Below are 19664 nucleotides of genomic sequence, written 5' to 3' on the forward strand. Positions count from 1 at the left end.
TTTATACTTGTGTAGTATTTCTCACTCTGACTCTTTGTCTTTGTAGGGCACTCCTGCCCTGACTCAGTCCAATGTAGCAGCGGATCTGTTGAAAGGCACTATTGCTAAACTGGCCACAGAGGACCTGAGTGGCCCAGAGAAGAGCCGAGCTGAAGCTCATTCTAAACCTCACGTTATCTACGAAGGCAAAAGCGGACACATCCTCTCTTTTGATGGTCAGAGCCAGAACTGCTTCTTTTCTGGTGTGCTTATGAGAACAGTATATCCCAGTGATATTGAATGTTTAAGTCGTTCTTGTGACAACAAGTTATTTTAATATGCTTTTTATGTTTTATATAGTTTATATTGTCAAAAGGCTAAAATTATAGTATCAGTTTCTGCTATATTTCCCGGCACAAGTGGAGTCAGATGGTGAAGTGCTTCTTTTCAAGGGCTAAATGACATGTTTGTAAGCAGTGCAACAAGAGCAGTTTCTATTTTTATGGAGCGCTATAGCCAGAGCTTACCAGGAGTTTTTTTTGACATGCTCTATTGATGTTTTTAGTTCATTTTATTACAATAATATATCTCGCTTTATGTTCCAACAGCCATTAAGAACCCTAGAGAGGGCACTAGAAGCCCACGAATGGGGCACGATCTCAAGCGCTCATATGACATCATGGAGGGGTCCCGTGGACACCCAACACGTGAGACAGCACCTTATGAAGGTTAGTCATATTTTTATGTTGTTTATCTGAGAAGAATAAAGCACAAAAGATTTAAAGCGGAAAGTGTGTTTGCCAATAGAAAACCTTTTAAAGACATGTTTCCTGTTTTTCTGTCAGGTTTGATCAGCAGAGCATTGCCAAGTCCTCACGAGTCTAAGGATCGGGCCATACTTACAGGATCCATCATGCAAGGTAATGCTGATGCTTGCACCACACTTCCTTACCTCCGGTCTGAAAATGTCATTATTTTATAAAAAATATATATAGACTAGTTATTTTCAACTCTAGTTGATAAGTATATTTTAGTATAAAGGATTGCAAATTATTTCAAATAATAATACAGTACAAAATATTTCTGACAGCTAAAAGAGCCACATAAGGAGAAAACTTTAAATACTACTTTAATTTTAATAATTACTAATTTTTCAGAAAATGTAGGGAAATTTCTGCATCATGCTTAATCTTCTCTGCCATGTTTCAGGAACACCAAGAGCCTCTGCTGAAGTCTATGATGAGGCCTCCATGTACGGTAAACAGATCAAGAGGGAAAGTCCACCCATACGCTCTTTTGAGGGAGGCATCACAAAGGGTAAACCGTATGAGGCGGTGAACACCATAAAGGAGATGGGCCGCTCAATTCACGAGATTCCCCGTAAGGAGACTCAAGATAATCGTAAAACTCCTGTTCTGGAAGGATCCATTACTCAGGTGCTTGATTTGAGGTTGTTAGTGTTTCCCACACTAACAACCTTAGTTTTAGTTTTGAAGAACATTCACAAATCAAATTCAGATCAGTCAAATGAAAGATGCCTTCAGACAACAGTTTATTGTTGTCCTAATTTTCTTAATGTGCATCTTTGCAGGGTATTCCTCTGAAGTATGAAAGCAGTACTGTGAATCCGTCAGCCATCAAGCACAATGTTAAATCTCTGATCACAAGCCCAGTGAAGATCTCACACTCTGCCATTGAGGCAGCTGAGCGTGAGAGAGCCAAGTACGAGGATGCGAAGACGTCCGAACGCGTCCGGCACACCTCTGTAGTGAACTCCACATCTGTCCTTCGCTCCACACACACAGAAGCGGGAAAATCTCAGCTCAGTCCAGGCATGTATGAGGACAGCAATGCACGCAGAACCCCTACGTACACCGGCACCTCCATATCCAGAGGTTCACCTCTGCTGCGAGGGCAAGACGGTATGAATGCGGCATCTCTCGATTAATCTTTCAATCGTCCCCAGACAGTTGTTCTTATATTAATTAAACACTGAACCTTAGCTTACACCTAGCAGTCAATTGTAAAGTTCATTGAACTGATTTTTTTTTCCCTCAAACAGGAAGTATAACAACAGGTAAACCAGCTTCTCATGAGAGGAAGAACACACTGACTCCAACCCAGAGGGACAGTGTGCCCGCCAAGTCACCTGTGTCTGGGAGTGAACCTCTTGCTTCTCACAGCCCGTTTGACCCCCACCATAGACCTGTGGTACCTGGAGAGGTGTACCGGACTCACCTACCACCACACCTGGATCCCAGCCTCGCTTTTCACCACAGAGTCCTCGACCCAGGTAATTTAAGGCATTGTGGAATCTTTCCAAGGGCCAGATTCACAGAAATATTCTTAAGAACAAATAGAGTTCTTTGGATTAATAATGTAGTTCTTTAAAAAAGAAAAAAAGATTATAAAAGTATTTTACATTTTGTAAAAATTGTTGTAGTAATATTTATTGTAATGCTTAATATTGAGATAACCCAAAATTCATTAAATATCTTACTTTTTGGGATTTAAGACAAATGTGGAACTATCTTTAAGATGCTTCAAAACTTTTTAAGATTTTTTTCCTTGTTTTGTCGTTAATTACTCACCTTCATGTCGTTCCAAACCTGCAAGACCTTCATTCATCTTCAGAACACAAATTAAGATATTTTTGATTAAATCCGAGAGCTCTCTGACCCTCTGTAGACAGCAACACAACTGCAATGTTCCCAGGTCCAGAAACGTAGTAAGGACATCGGTAAAATAGTCCATGTCACATCAGCCATTTAACTGTAATTTTACGAAGCTACGAGAATACTTTTTGTGCGCAAAGAAAACGAAAAAATAACGACTTCACTCAACATTCTTCTCCTCCTCATCCCGTCTGCAGCTTGAGCCAATATGATGAAGCTGCAGACTCGGAGCCTGAGCCTGGCTGCATCTACAGTCCCGCACCCAGAGTCCCGTCGATTTGTCTAAACCCCTGTGTCGGTTAGGTTTAGGGGCGGGGTTAGGTGTTGGTCATTCGTACAAATTCATACGAATTGTGCAACTCGTAAAATACGTCTTAACCCCTGTGTCGGTTAAGTTTAGGGGCGGGGTTAGGTGTTGGTCATTCGTACAAATTCATACAGGTTGCAAGGGGTCTGAGAATGCAGGACTCTGGGTGCGGGACTGTAGATGCAGCAGGCTCCGAGTCTGCAGCTTCATACTACTCGCTCGAGCCACCATTGTAGAGAGTATCACAATGCATTCGCTGGCTTCCGGTTCATGTAAACAACACATCTGCATGCTGACGAATGTGCGTTACATAGCAGCAGTGCCATGCGCATGCATTGTTTACATGAACCAGTAAAAAATTTTACTTGTAGATGAATCATTCACAATAAGATCAATAAGATGCATTTACAAAATAGCTAGGATAAATTTATATTTCTTGCTGATTTAAAAAAAAAAAGTCTCTTATTGAACATACTCTGTTTAAAGTCTCTATACAGGACGTTGTCTGTTTTTTTTCCTAGCTATATTAGAAAATAATGAAAAAACAGTAGTTGACGTGTTGATACATTTAATTAATCAGGCTTAAAACACATAGGTAGTGGGCTACGCTTTGCCTAGGAATGGAAAATTTGTGAATTATGAATTAGTTCTGTTCTGAAACCATGCTTCCTACAGACAGGCTTGCAGGAAAAACAGTTCATGCGTCACACAAAATTGATTGACGTTCAGATTAATGGTTCTCTCTTAAAAGCACTATTCCCATCTCATTGGTAAACATCATGTTTCGGTTTTTCAACCGGCTCTCATGCATTAGATAGTAGCATTTCCTGCTCAACTCTCCACTACTGTGGCAAATCCGCACCATTGACGTCAAGACAAGAACAGCTGTCTTTTCACCTCTCGTCCTTGTTGTCCTCTGTACATCTCAACAGCATACATGTTCCCACGGCAACCGTCGCCGAGCGGTTACCCCAACACATACCAGCTGTACACCATGGAAAACACTCGGCAGACCATTCTGAACGATTACATCACCTCGCAGCAGATGCAGGTCATACCGCGCCCTGATGTCACGAGGGGACTGTCACCACGGGAATCGTCCATTGCCATCCCATACCCACCAGCTAGAGGTAAGGGGCATGATTGTCTGAATGTGTGTGTTTGTTTGTGAAAGTGAATGAAAGTATCGAAAGTGTAGTCTGTAAATATTGTGTTTGTGTGAACTAGTGGCAACCTTTTCCAGACCATCAGAAGCAAATGACCCTCACGCAAATTCTAATTGCACGTGAAATTTTTTTAATTCAAAACAGTTGTTAAATCCTGGGCTGGGGCTGTTCCCTACACATTCACTAGACCCATCTGTTAATTTTTATTTCTGGTTATGTATGTTCAAATACATCTACAGCAGGGATCCTCAAATCTGGCCCATAAGATCCACTTTCCTGCGGAGTTTAGCTCTAACCCTAATCAAACACACCTGAGCATGCTAATCAATGTCTTCAGGATCATTAAAAAATCACAGGTAGGTGAGATTGATCAGGGTTGGAGCTAAACTCTGCAGTGCATTGGCCTTCCAGGGTAAGATTTGAGGAACCCTGATCTACAGGAACAAGGTTACCTGTTAAAAGTTGACCTGGGTTAAAAGAAAAAATCCTAGTAATACTACAGTTTCAATCTGAAGGAGTTTGAGCTCAGAACTTTAGCAGGTGCTGCTGTCTACATCTCCAATCCACACTGCACCATTTTTTAGTTTTGATTTTGCTTTGCTTAGTGGAAACCAGCTTTCAGCCCTGGTATCTCGTTGTTTTTAGTAATAGAGCTCTTGATAAGATGTTTCTAATGAGCTACTTCAAATTATTCAATTACTCTTTTAGTCTCTTAGTCAATAGATGTTTTTAGAAGATCAGTAGAGGGTGTTGGCTCTTTAAAGTTGAAGCTGATTGGTTGTGGATGCTCACCCTCTGGCCCTTTGCTTCTGTCTGTAAAAGGAATAATTGATCTAGCCCAGATGCCACCTACCATCCTGTTACCTCACCCTGGGGGGACAGGTTCCCCCTCCCTGGATCGCATCACCTACATCCCTGGACCTCAGACCCCTTTCCCTCCTAGGGCATTCAACCCTGCCTCCATATCTCCAGGTGAGGATCCCACCCCTCCTCTCCTATCCAACACCTGAACTTCCCCTTCCAGTCCTGGAGGTGGTGCTTTAGAAACTCGCCCTTCGCTGCTGCTCTGAGATCAGTTTTGCTGTTTTAATCTAGGCTCTTTCTTCCAACTAAAACTAACTACCGCTGTTTTCTGCACCACTATAGTGGCAATGCGCTGCTACTAAATCTACAGCATCGTGGCAAAAGGAAATACATTTCACCTGATTTATGAGCTACTCTGAATTGATTGTGGCGATTTATTGTGTAATAATACAAAAAATAGGTCTTCTTTAGTCCTAAAACTTGTACCTGACCCAAATCACTTCCTACCTGTGATAACGACCCGAGCAGTCACAAGGAGGATCAGTAGCGAAGTTGGGGTCCAAAGGGTTGTTTATTTAAGCAAGGGTGCAAAATGTGCAAATAAATAGGTATAAGAGCTTAAAACAAAGATTGTAATAAAAACAGTCTAAAACTAGAACTGCAAGTACTAAAAACAGTACCAACTCCCCTCTACAACATCGAGGCTGGAGTGTCCTTGCTACACAGCACAACAATCTTGTCCCAGCTCTCTATCCGTCCATGCCCCGACTTCTAGTGGTGGCCATCTTAAATACACATTTTCCACCACTCTCCCCAAATTGGAACATACCATTTTTTATAAAACTCTTGCCTTTGAATCTTATTATATACATGATATAGAAACAAGAGTTTAAATAAATACAATTAATAATACAATTAAAGAGAACTAATAAACCAAAACATTTGCACCAACATTAACAGTGAAAACAGTGATGGTAGACAATTTCAAGGTCTCTCCATCACACACCCCACCCCTTATCCCTGACACTGTAGAGTGTCAGAGCATAGCCACTCAGTCCAGCCACCCATACCCAGAGTCCGTGGGCACTCACAACACAGCCCTTAGATCTCGACCATTCATCTAGGGCTCTCATCGCCCCTACCGTGTTCGAGTCCTCTCTGGCATACACACAGTCCTCTCTGACGACGACCCTTGCCATTGAATGTCCCTGGGTTCTGCTGTCCTGCAGACAATTAAGGGGTTGAAAACATGGGTCCTTGAACTGCCCCAAGGCAACAAACTCACAATTGACAATAGATTCAAACATCACGCTCCCATTATTGTCAAAATGCGAGCATTTCCACTGGTTCACTTGCACTCCCCGGGGTTGCATGTAACGTTCCACCCCTCCGTGTTCTCTCACTCGCCCAACTCCTCACCACTCCCATCGCTCGTCCGCACCGCGCCGATCAGTGTGCACCCTCATCAGCTCAGTCAGAAGTGCCGGTGCGTCCTCCCGGGCCTGGATCCCACCGCTGCCACCATGTGTGATAACGACCCAAGCAGTCACAAGGAGGATCAATAGCGAAGTTTAAATAAATACAATTAATAATACAATTAAAGAGAACGAATTTCAAACCAAAACAGAAACCAAAACATTTGCACCAACATTAACAGTGAAAACAGTGATGGTAGACAATTTCAGGGTCTCTCCATCACACTACCCAAACCAGATATGCATCATTTATTATTTTAAAAAGAAAAACCCGACTTGACACAGACTAACCCGAGTCCTGCTGACCCGTTGGACTTTCAGATGTATCAATCACACATCAAATAACAAGGAAATTTATGTTAATATTAATCTCCAGGACATTTATTTAAATTTATCACACACAACCCATGGCTGAGGCACTCATCAATGTGTTGGACCCAAACTTGTTTGTCTCGTTTTTTATATCTAGTGTGACTCTGAAGAGCTCAAATGTATATTCTTTGTTTTCACTGGCTATTATGAAACCGAACATGTGGCTTTAGTTTAGTCAAATTCACAACAAATAATTATTTTAATGAATCAATCAAGAAGATGCACAGTCTGTTCAGATCAGTTTATGGACTTGGCAGGCTTCCTGCTGAATTCTGTATGTGGTGACACATAAGGGATTAGTTTGGAGGGATTCGATTGAGCATGTTAGCAGTTACAGAGAATGAAGAGAGCTGCTGGGATCAATCTCTGTTCTTAATGAGATTGTAGCTTAAGATGTATGTACATGTAGAATATTAGCCAGAATTTAAAAAGCAACTGAAGTGCCAAAACCCCCATTTTCTGCAAGTACTTTCCTAGCCCTTTCTGTTGCCCTCCCCTGAGAAGCTGCCTTTACTGCCCGCTTATTAGTGCATCTGAAACATCATAGTGGGGTGAAGGCAAACATTGGCCTTGGCTCAGCAGTGTCATAATTAGTTTGTCTTGGGAGCGCAGGTGGTCTGAAGGTGAGTAGACCTTGACTGTCTAAACATCTATTCAAACAAGAGGGGAATTATGACGTCAAGTAAATTGCCAAAAAATATATTGCTAGATATTAGGGATGTGACGAGATCTCGTGGCACATCCAATGTGTCTCGTGAGATCGGACTGGTCTTGTGAGAACCTGATGATATCCTTGCAAAACATTTTGCAGTGTTTACATTACAGCTTAACAATTAATCATTTAAAGATCACGGTCTCAATTCAAACACCCATACGATCTTATTCCTGAATGACAAAGATTCAGTTATGTCTATTATACTTTCACATCGCGAGTGTCAGTGGAGCGTGAGAAGCACGTTCTGTCGCTGCCCATGTTAATGCATCCTTCACGCCGCTGCTGATCCAGAAAGAGCAACATTTTTTCAACCACAAATTATTATTTCTGCGTTACAGACATTTAATCAACAAGTACTGGGATAAAAGTTTACAGTTTGGATATAAACACTTATTCTCTACAGTAGAGATCAAAACGAAAGTATCTTAATGCATGTATGTATTGTAACTCTTATCCTCTTCCACCAGGTGGCGACAGCTGCCCCTTTAAAAAAAGTATTTGTCATTGAATTGTTCATTCAGGAGATTCCAGTAGTGAAACAAGTCTTTATGAATTGGGACAATGACTCCTTCATTGATTTCTTTTTCTTTCTTTTTTTTTTTTTTTTTAAATTTTGTTCAAATTAATATATATTTTTAAGCCATAAACATTTTGTCAGAACCACTAGTAAATTAGTTTTTTTTTTTTTTTTAGTTTTCCAATATCTTTTTCTTCAGAATTGTGAGAAAATCGTGATCTCCATTTTTTATATATATATATATATATATATATATATATATATATATATATATATATATATATATATATATATATATATATACACGTTGTTTATTGCTGCATATAATTTAATTAAAATAGAAGTTTAATTTCATAAAGTACAAGTTGATTTCAAAATGCACCTACATTTTTTGCATTTTGTGTTTTTCAGTTGAATAAAAAAATTTCCCTATATTTTTCATCATTGAGGATTTCTTTAAAAATGTCTAAAAATATTGTCTCGTCTCATTCTCGTGAACCCAGTCTTGTGTCTCGTGTCTCGAGGCATAAGTGTCTCGTCACACCCCTACTAGGTATATTTGCAGTGAATATGCTTTTCGTTTCATGGCTCCTGTATCTGTGTTATGCTACAGCACAAGTTCTGTGCTGATCTTTTTAGCATCATTCAATGTGCTGTCTTCACATACGGTTTGAATGTTGACGAACATGAGTGCATACAAGACATACAAATATCTGTTGTCTTTTAAGAATAATTCAAGTTTAATATGATATTTTGCGTTTTTACCCATTTTCAACTGTCAAGGTGCTGGTGCACAAACCACATTTGCTGGCGATTCCAGAAACAAGCAAGCTTAATGTCAGATTAAGGTTTAAGATTTAAAGACAAAGTAGTGATGTCCATATTTTCATATGTGTGCTGTACCGATGTTTACACTACTTCTTTTGTCTTTGTCAGTCCTTTTGGCTTTCAATCTTTTTCTGCTTGTTTGGCTCTACAGGTACTGATTCTTCCTTTGTGTCCGCTGGTAAAGCATAGTAATAAGCGTCTACATAGTCCATTGTTTATTTTTGCTCTTTACTTCACCAAACAAAGTTATAAGTATTAAAAGTTATAAATAACAATGAGGATTCTTTTAACGTTCAATGAAACATATTTTAACATGGTTAAAGTACATTGAGGCGCAACCTTTTTTACGTGTAATTAAAACATAGTAATCTATTATGAGTAGTCCTAGTCTCTTCTGAGTGTTCACCATTTAGATAACTTCACAGAAACACAATTTATTTCATAATGTGTAAAAAGTTTTAAAGTGGCACCAAATTCTGAATGGAATGCACCTTAGTTTTTCAATTCAGGTTTCTCCATCTGGCAAAGTTGGCATGCAACGAAACTAGATGGCTTGATTCTAACCAGTGAAATACCTGATGCAGTGATGCACAGTTCACAGACATCATATTATATGTTGTGTTGCATGTAACACATTGATTTTATTTACAAATATTGTGTGTCCATTGATTGGTTAGAATTTTATTTGTTGTAACCTCTGACTGTTGCAACAAAAGCTGATTGTGATTGCATAAAACACTGAAAATAACTTTTGAATACACTTATGTTCTTGTAATACTTATAAACAAAGACAAAGGTGAGGCATGTTTGTTTGTTGGCAGCTTTTGTACTTATATAGTTAGTTATGTCATTGCTTGTCTTGGAGAGCTTTGCAATTCCCCCCACCCACGGGAACCAGCACCATTTCAGTGGAAAGGGGGTAATAATACATGCTAACATGTATTAAAGAGAATGCCTTGGTTAATGGATTATTGCTTTGTTTATTCATATACATTTGTATATCTGTGCAATAATTTCACGTCACTGTTATCATGACTCTTTCTGCTATTCCTAACAGCAACACAGCTGGCCCTGTCAAAGTGCAGAAAGTGTAAAGGGCCTTTTTGGTTGTAACCCCACTTTTTGTTTTTGTGTGTTTCCTGTTCTTCACTCCCCACAGGACACCCTGCCCATCACAGTGCCACTGCAGCTATTGTGGAGAGGGAGAGAGAGAGTCAGAGAGAGAAGGAACGCGAGAGGGAAAGGGAAAGAGAACGGGAGCGAGAAAGAGATCAGAGAGAACGGGAACGCGCAGCCGTAGAATATATGCGTGGAGGTAAGACTATTTCGAAGGAAATTATGTCACCAATAATGGTCCTTTCTTCTCGGTCTATAACAAACTGATGTATTCTGACAATATTCTCAGGGGTTGTTTATTTTGCAGGTTCTGAGCAACCTGGCCGACCAGGCAGCCGTAGTTTTCTGCGTTCCACTTCACCCTCTGTGAGATCACAGGAGTGCGTCCTTCAACAGCGGCCGAGCATCTTCCAGGGCACCAACTCCAAGAGCGTCATAACACCACTCATGTGAGCAATGCACTATTTATGACAGCAATCTAATAATAATTTATTAGTTTTTTTTTTTTATTAACAATTACGTGCACACATAAATTTTATTTGTGTTAACTTTATATTAACTTACTGTATTATAAACTTATAAACCATTTATTTTATGTTTTTATCTATTTATTTTTTGTGATTTTTAAATTGATACTACCCCAAAAAAATAAATAAATAAAACTTGTGAAAATGAACAAAAGAACATATTTTTAACTTGCAGCGTAATACCTCACTGGTTCTCAAACATCAAGCAAGTACAGTTGGTCTTCTGTTTACAATATTTGTTGATCCATTTTTGCATGTGAATAAAAGCCTGAAGTTATATCTGTTCATCAATGATCATACCTATTCAGAACACTTGTATTAAACCATTCAATTCATTTGGAATTCTTTTGCCATCACTTTATGAACATTTTTATATATTTTGGTGTAATTTCAATAGAGGGACAGGAATCTCTTTCAATACATCTTCATTTATGTGTTCCAAAGATGCACAAAATTTTTTGTGTTTAGAACAACATAAATATGAGTAATTGATGATTTGGGTCAACTATCCCTTTTAATTTATGGATTTTAAAATGAGTTTTGCTCTATTAAACTTCTTCCTGTTTCGGTTGTCCAGGCAAATACCCTCACAAGCAGCTGCAGCTCAAGTCAGCCGATACAGCAATGCAGCTGATGCCCTCGCTGCCCTGGTGGACGCTGCTGCCTCTGCCCCGCAGATGGATGTTGCGAAAGTCAAGGAAGGAAAGCATAATAATAGTAGCTCCCGGGATGATGACATGATGACATCACGACGGGCAGCACAGGAGTCGCAAGAGGTGGAGCGCCGTTCTGTTCAGTCACCATATGGGGATGTGTCACTTTCTAGTGGGAAACCTTCCCATCCTGTGTATGCAGAGGGTGGAGGAGCTGCAGGGAGCAAAGAGAAAGCCCCACCCACCAAGTCACGCATGGAGGAGGAGCTACGCACACATGGGAAGACCACCATAACTGCCGCAAACTTTATTGATGTCATCATCACGCGCCAGATTGCCCCAGATAAGGACCCCCGTGAGAGAGGCTCACAGAGCTCTGACTCCTCCAGCAGCAGTGAGTGTCATCAGATAGACAGTCTTTATTTTTTATTTTTAGATATGTTGAGTAATAATAACGATGATCAGTTTACTAACAACAGAGGTTGCATAACTCTGTACAGTTCATGACTCGAGTCCATATGTTCACTACCTTTCAAAGGTTTGGAGACAAAAACAAAAAACAAAAAAAAAAACGTATGTTCACCAAGGCTACATTTATTTGATGTGTAATACAGTAATATTGTGATATTATAACAATTTAAAAGAACTATTTTCTGATATAAATTTAAGATGTCATTTTATTCCTGTGAGTTTTTAAGCAGCCATTTGTCCAGACGTCAGTGTCACATGATCCTTCAGAAATCATTCAGATATGCTAATTTGGTTTTCAAAAACTTTTATTTTTATTATCAATGCTTTTTTTGTGAAAACTGATATTTTTCAGGATTCTTAGAATAGAATCATGTATTTGATATAGGAAACTTTTGTAACAAACGTCTTTAGACACTTTTGATTAATTTAACACATCCTTGCTAAATAGAAGTATTCTCTTTTTTTTTTAGAAAAAAATTTTTTACTGACTACAAACTTTTGAGCAGTAGTGTACGAGCCACAAAGCAGAGCAAACAGGAAGTGATGTGTTTCACCATATGCAGGATTTGTGCAATTTGGTCACAGTGCCACCAGTATCTTTATATCCTGCTCGGAGGCAAAAAGAATGATTCAAGAAATTGAACAACGTAGAAGACAAAGCCAAGGCATATAATTAGGGATTTAATAACAGAGGGCATTAACAGGAGACCTAATAGGATGGCTAGTGCCACTGAGGCCATGAGACCTAATAGTCTTAGGAAACCTTGATGGCACAACCTGTGACCCAGCTGGAACAGAGACTGACAACAGTCACAAACTTCTGACCTCAGATGACAGGGTAATTCCATTAAAGGGAGCGCAGCTCTTACCACAGGAATGAAATTCTCTGTCTTAAGTGACTTACTGTTAAGGCTGCTAGAAGGTTGTTTCGATGCCAGCTTCTGGTTAATGTGCTCATTTTTTATGCCACATTATGTGGTGATGCAATGATATGCACTTAAGGTTTCAATATTCACATAGATATTAACAGATGGATTTAATTGTAACAATAGCATGATGTCTTCAAAATGAACAGAAAAGCATCAAAAGTTACGTGTATTTATTTACTTATTTATTTATTTTGAACACTAGCAAGTGTTTTAAATGCAGGTTGAAGACAGTCTGCTAAAGGTGTAGATGGCACACCCTCTCTTACTAACAGACCAACTTTATTTACTTAAAAGGCTGTAACATCATGTCTACATGTCATTCAGTGTCATCCAGTCGTTATGATGCTCAGGGTGGAATTGAGGTGATCAGTCCAGCTAACTCTCCAGCCCTAAGAGAAGAGAAGAACGAAGGACCTTTCCCATCAGAAAAGAGCTCAGGTGAGACTTCAGATCCCTGATCTGTCAAGAACGTGCTCAGAATGTCTGTTCTGTCAAGATGAGGTGAATCTTAAATATAACACATCCGGGTTATATTTAACCAACAAAAAGAAAAAAATGTTTATAGTATTTAGAAAATTGAAAAAAATGATTTTCATGACAGAAAAATGTTTACCCCATGTCTGCTTTTTTGGGGGATCTGATCTTGTGTTTTATAGGATTAAGGTTTGACATTAACCGGTTCAGGCAGTCGGGAGATTCAGGACCTTCTGCACCTCAACAGCCCCCCTCCTCACAAGCAGACAGTTATGGGCCCGTACCGAAAACACACCGCATCATGACCCTGGCTGACCACATTTCGGTAAGTCACACTCATACTCTTGATGCTTTGTCACTCCTCTGTCATTGCCCTCACTTTTTCTCTCTGTCTTGCAGCATATCATCACGCAAGACTTTGCCAAGAGCCAAGATCCTCCCCCATCATCCAGCTCGCTGCCTTCCTCTTCATCCTCCTCCTCGCTCTCCTCCACTTTCCAGAGCTCTGGTGTAGGTCGAGTTAAACCCCATAACCGCTATAGCCCAGAAAACCCAGCTCCTACTGCACACCACCAGAGACCACCAAGCAGAGTATCTCCCGAGAACTCCTCCGATAAACCAAGAGCCAGGTACATATGAACACAAACACACAGTGAGTAAGTACACCTCCAAACAATTCGCTCAGTCTTTGTGAGCAGAGACGTCTTTAAAACAAAAAAAAACATTACAATGGCCTATCCTTATATGCCCTGTATGTGAATATTTGTATATGGGCACACCCAACGAACTCTCTATTGAAAATCTCTATTGAAAACACAACGACCGTAAAGGTTAACTTAAAAATTGGGTGCCCTTAAATGCAGGCTTCTGTGACAGCTAAAGGCTCTGTAATCTGCCAAAAAATTAAAAAAAGTAATTATTTTGGCCAAAGTTAGATTCTTTTAGTCAATCACAAATCTTGTAGTTTTTGCTCATTCACAAGAATGGAATTCACAAGCCTTTATGTGAAGTAGGAAGCTGAGAGCATAGTAGTTCAATTGAATCATTGACATTTTAGCTGTAAAATTGTGACAATACTGCTCTTTTTGCCCCGTCTCTAAATACAACATTGTCATTGATTACAACAGTGTCTTTACAGGCAGGTTTTGAAAAAATAAAGAATTGATTGGCTACATCTGGCTGAAGTTCTAGAAAGACTAACATTGCTTACAGCCTCTTTATGTAATCTGTGAAACCTGATCTGGGAACCTTTGGTCACATACGCAAATCCTTCCAAAATGCATGAGATGCTTTTTACACACTGAAAATAATGTCCCAGCATCAGCCTCTTATCCATCTGTCCCTTGTAGGCCAGGCAGGTCTCCTGATCGTGGACGAGGACCAGAGAACTATGAGCCCATCTCTCCTCCTCAGGGATATTCTGGGTTGGATAAACAGGAAGCCACTGTAGTGCAGAGTCAGAGACGAGAGCAGGATCTCCCTGAACAGAGGTAGAAATTCATTGTTGGTTCTACTTCAAAGTATGAGGCTTTATTTATGCTTTTTTTTTAAATTACATGTCATTTTTCAGAATTTTGTTTAGAATGATGAAGAAAAAATACTAAGAAAATTCAAATGTTGTAATAAAATAGTTTAAAAGCAATATGGACTGCCTGTGTATCTGAATCCTCTAACTCAGGGGTGTCAAACTAAATTCCTTTAGGGCCGAAACCCTACAGAGTTTTGTTCCAACCCTGCTCAAACACACATAGCATGTCGTTTTCAAATGTGCCTGAAGGGCTTGATTAGTTGGATCAGGTATTTAATTAGTGTTGAATCTAAACTGTGCAGGGCTCCGGCCCTCCAGGAACTGAGTTTGACACCCATGCTCTAACTGTTGTCTGTTTATTTTCTGTTATTTTGGGCTACCCAAATTTCCTATGCCAATGCATTGTGTGACCTTAGACCTTTCTTTTGTGTCAGGACTGACTCGCGGTCACCAGGCAGCAGCAGTTACCTCCCCTCATTCTTCACCAAACTGGAAAGCACGTCTCCTATGGTTATGTCCAAAAAGCAGGAGATCTTCCGGAAAGCAGAAGTCGGTGAGTGACAACGGCAAGCCCGTTTTCTCAGAAACTAACATTCAATCTCAGGAAATTTACTTCACTGCACTGATACACTGATGTCTTTTATTTAGACAGTTGCCACTTGATTAGCACCTAATTACTCCCATTTGCTCCTTATCTCAACAGGTAATGCTCAGCCAGGCACTGAGATCTTCAATCTCCCAGCAGTAACATCATCAAGTGAGTTTCACAACAGCATCAGTACGATTATTTTCTCCATAAAAAAATCAGCACTTGCATCATTTGATGTATTTTAATTTGTTATACTTGTACTTTAAATTGGTTTTCAGTGTTTCCAATATGTGCATATATGTTTGTTTTACAGACAGTGTAAACCCTAGAAACCACTCGTTTAGTGATCCAGCCAGTAATCTGGGTCTGGAGGACATCATCAGGAAGGCTCTGATGGGGAACATGGAGGAGAAGCAGGAGGAGCCGCAGCAGCAGCAAGCCCAGCTGGGGACAGGAAACAGCTCAGGCAGCATGAGCAGTATTTCAGACGGCCGACAGGAGGCCAGCCCATCCCCTAACACAGGTTCATACTGCACATTCATATCAATGAACATACATTTTCCCTAAAGCAGAAAAACACATACCAACATGCTAAACTTTCTACAGATTGCTTTGTGGTTTGGCTGATTGCCACAAAAAAGTGTAATGTGTGTGATAAATACACAGCTAATACTGGTCTTCTGTGGTTAATCACTCTGGCAGTCACAATATCAGTTTTTTTTATGTTTATCACAACCAGAAGCATTCATGATAATCATATTTTAATGACATCTATAGAAAATTAAATAAATGATAATATCTGTCAAATTTTTCTTTTTTTTTGGCAAATGAATCGCACTCAAAATATGAGTTTAGGGAGGTGGAGAGAGAGTTTGTTACTGTACAAAAGTTTCTGAAAAGAACTTGCTGTTGATTGGCACTTCCTACAGACTGTCTTAACTTTTCTTTTTGCTAAAAAAAAAAAAAAAAACTCTCACATTGGCAAGATAATTTTTTTTAGGTGCATGTAGCGTGCTTTGCTTTTGTCTGTCATCTCTTCCAACATGAGTTTGTGCGTCAGTAAGATCTACAAAGTGCGTCATTGTCTTCTTTCAGTTTTGTAATAGGTGGCAACCAGCAATAAGGTGTAATATCACCGCCTACTGTGTTGATTTGAAAACCAGATAGTTAATTGCACATTAATACTGCACGTGTTTATATCATAATCCATAAGTGCACTTTAATACTGCACGTGATAATATCATAAATAATCCATTATTTATGATATTATCACGTGCAGTATTAAACGGTTAGTTCACCCAAAAATGAAAATTCTGTCATTAATTAATCACCCTTATGTCAGTCCTTTGTTCATCTTCGAAACACAAATTATATTTTTGATGAAATCCGAGAGCTTTTTGACAGTGCATAGACTGCAACAGAACTGACAAATTCAAGGCCTAGAAACACAGTAAGGACATCATTAAAAAAATTCCATGTGACATCAGTGGTTTAATCTATCAAAATTTCATTTTTCAAATGTCACGGTTATTGTAAATACCAAAAATTGTGATACCTCTTCTTTGAATGGTTTCATTTAAGACCAGACCAAATCTGAGTCTAGGAGATGAACCTCACTGCTGACATCCTTGTCAATCTTTCTGCTTCCATAGCAGGAAAGCAGAAGCTTCAGAGCAAAGCTAGCAGCCGGAAATCAAAGTCTCCTAACCCAGTGCAGGCATACTCTGCTGGAGAGCGGCCCTCTTCTGTGTCCTCGGTTCATTCGGAGGGCGATTACCACAGACAGGCTCCCACCTGGGCTTGGGAGGACCGGCCCTCGTCCACAGGTGAGCGACTTGATTGTGTATTGTTAGATGAAGTTGTTTTGTTGGTTACATTTGTTGAAAATTAAGATGAATGTTTCTCTCTTTCATCCTGCTTCAGGTTCCATGCAGTTCCCCTATAACCCCTTGACGATGCGCATGCTCAGTAGTACCCCTCCCACCTCCATGGCCTGCCCATCTCCCTCCATGCAGTCGCAGCAGCAACAGCCACCACAGGGTGGCGCCTCTGGCCCCGTGGCCTCAACGCGTGCATGGGAGAGAGAGCCACCGCTGCTGTCAGAGCAGTACGAGACCCTCTCGGACAGCGACGACTGAGGCAGGTGACTGCCTCCCTCTCCTACACAAGCGTCCACGCCCCACTCCTGTTCACCATTGCCCTCCTTTCACTGTCTTTATGAAGAAAACAGATATTCTGCTGGGAAGGAGGACGTACGTTTGGTGCTACTTTGGTGCCCATTGGTGGTCAGAGAGAGCATTGCAGAGAGCCACTGATTTTCAGGATTAAATCCGATGCTTTGAATTATTTTTTTTTTTGGCCCATTTAGGGACGAGAACTAGACAAATCCCAAGTGAATAGAGACGTGAACGTCAAAAGGATGAAGAACTTGTAAAGAAAGAGACTTGTTTGCTGAAAATTTGTTTCTGTAAAGATTTTTTTGTCTTTAGAAAAGAAAATCAATGTCTGTAAATAGAGTAACCTTTTGCAGTGTTTTTCCTTTTACGCGTTTTTTTTTTTTTTTTTTTTTTTTCTGCATTTTAACATTGCTTTTTAAATTTATCCCAGTTGGATGGATCGGTGGGTGCGACAAGACATTGTGGAGATTTTTGTGGCGAGTCGGGCAAAGAGCATTGAGCTTCCAGCATCTGAAAGTAATGGTCTAATCGAAACTACTCCAAATAAAACGCAAAAAGGACATTACCTTTGTCCCTCCAGATGCGGAGCCTGTCTGTGCAGCACTGTTGAGATGTTCTCTGCCCTGTTACTTTAGGGAGGAAGTCACAATCATTCGTCAACTATATTAGGAGGACAAGACATCAGCCTTTTCTGGTGTAGGAGCATGTCTGATTTACTTCAGACAATGAGATGAATGTTTCTTCTGTTTTTCTCTTTTTCCTTTCAGATTGATTTTCCTCTTCAGTAGTGGCCTGTTGCAGATCTGTTCAGAGCTTTTGGCTTTTTTGTGGTTGCTATCTGTTCTTACAGGGCTTTTCTTAGAGGTTGTACAAGGTCCGCCACCCCTTCCCAGTAACCTTTTTGATTTTGAAGATTAATTTGTTTCTGGGGAGAATATACTTGTAAATCCTCTTTTACTAATCATAAAGGAGCACATATAACGTGTATGTTCTATCAACGTGTGATTTTCTTAGACCACAAAACAAAAATACAAAGATAAAAAAGAGGAAGTACCAAACTTGATGAATCTCTGCACCATTGTTGCACTTTTTTTCTTTAGTAATTTTGAGAAGCTTCAAATCATACTACCTGTAATCTAAGTTATTCAATGTCATGAAGAGGTCTGGGATGCTTTCAGATATTCATGTTTCAGTCTCTTACACCATCTGCATTCTCAATTCTTGGAAATTTGAGCTAGTATAAAATCGGTACCATTTATCTTAGCTGCTGCCGAGTAGCAGCACTTTCTGTCTGAAAGTGAATAAGCTCAGTTTTAGTTACTTGCAGAAATAGTTCAATGTGATAAAAGCCAATGGAGGCATCTCTTGATCCTGCTTTTTTCTCCGCTTCATGTGCTTCTGCTTTGTTCAAATAACACCACCTTTAACATTATGGTTTCTTTTTCTTCAGAAGTCTAAAAAATGTTGAGGTCATGTTTGGATTTTTTTTTTTTTCACATTCTTTTTATTTTATTATATTTTTCAGCATCAATGTTATATTCATCCTGTTTTAACGGGATGTCAAGTGTTTACAATGGCATTGACAAAAAAATGATGAAACTTGAATCTTAAAGAAAATTTAAATTGCTCTTCATGTTAGTCTATTTTACAGTCCAGCTTTGCAAGGGTGACTTTCATTTTTTTTCTGGTCTGTTCTGAATCAAGACTTGGAAAAAAGTAACTTGTCCCCTGATTTTGAAAATCCAGTGTTTGTATCACTGTCTCCTCGGTAGTGGATGAGAATTGTGCAGACCAATCAATAAAGTAGAACAGAGCTCCACCTCTCTGAAACAAACAGCGCTGTATTTCCTGTCTCTACTGTGTTTCTTTCCAATCAAATACCAAAAAATCCAAGATACTATAGAAAAGAAGATTCCTAAATGATATGAAGGAGAATACATTTTCAATTTGGGGTATACTTCCCCTATAAGTTCCCCAGCATCACTTCTGCTTCTGAATGCTGCTGCATTAGTCAGAACAGAACTGATTATTATAGCATCGGATCATTTACTTAAAGGGGTCATATGATGCTACATGCACTTATACAAGTAGTTTGAACTGAAATGTGTGTTGCCAGTGTCTGTACACAACCACCCTAAAACGATAAAAATCCATCCAGTGTTTTTTTTTTTTTTTTTTAATCTGCTCAAATTTCTACCCCTTTCTCAAATCGAGCTGATCTCAGATGCCTGTCTGTGTGATGTCACAAAAACAGGCCCCTCACACGATAGTTTGATTGACCTTAGACCAGCCCTGAGTGAGCTGTCATCAGTCCGCCATTGTTTCACTTCTGAAGCAGATCTAGACAGGAATGGCTCCATAG

General features: G+C 39.7%; 1 protein-coding gene across 16 annotated transcripts in view; it reads left to right on the top strand.

Moving 5' to 3' along the window:
• ncor1 (nuclear receptor corepressor 1) overlaps positions 1-19136 on the top strand; it is an 87618-nt gene extending 68482 nt beyond the window's left edge. For 7 of the 16 annotated variants that reach the window (XM_042724459.1, XM_042724458.1, XM_042724469.1 and 4 more), the window contains 20 exons: positions 47-242; positions 588-707; positions 825-899; positions 1189-1415; positions 1571-1901; positions 2042-2272; positions 3894-4091; positions 4950-5099; positions 9998-10153; positions 10244-10403; positions 11059-11528; positions 12829-12972; positions 13191-13333; positions 13408-13637; positions 14358-14498; positions 14971-15089; positions 15240-15293; positions 15439-15648; positions 16778-16951; positions 17049-19136. In XM_042724459.1, coding sequence (XP_042580393.1) covers positions 47-242; positions 588-707; positions 825-899; positions 1189-1415; positions 1571-1901; positions 2042-2272; positions 3894-4091; positions 4950-5099; positions 9998-10153; positions 10244-10403; positions 11059-11528; positions 12829-12972; positions 13191-13333; positions 13408-13637; positions 14358-14498; positions 14971-15089; positions 15240-15293; positions 15439-15648; positions 16778-16951; positions 17049-17263 — 3744 coding nt within the window. In that variant the 3' untranslated portion in view covers positions 17264-19136. The remainder of the gene's footprint in view (positions 1-46; positions 243-587; positions 708-824; positions 900-1188; positions 1416-1570; positions 1902-2041; positions 2273-3893; positions 4092-4949; positions 5100-9997; positions 10154-10243; positions 10404-11058; positions 11529-12828; positions 12973-13190; positions 13334-13407; positions 13638-14357; positions 14499-14970; positions 15090-15239; positions 15294-15438; positions 15649-16777; positions 16952-17048) is intronic. The other 9 variants (XM_042724468.1, XM_042724471.1, XM_042724464.1 and 6 more) reach the window with 8 other exon arrangements.
• Positions 19137-19664: the final 528 nt, after the last annotated feature.

Source organism: Cyprinus carpio, chromosome B5 (assembly GCF_018340385.1).
Source record: "Cyprinus carpio isolate SPL01 chromosome B5, ASM1834038v1, whole genome shotgun sequence".
NCBI classification, from domain to species: domain Eukaryota; kingdom Metazoa; phylum Chordata; class Actinopteri; order Cypriniformes; family Cyprinidae; genus Cyprinus; species Cyprinus carpio.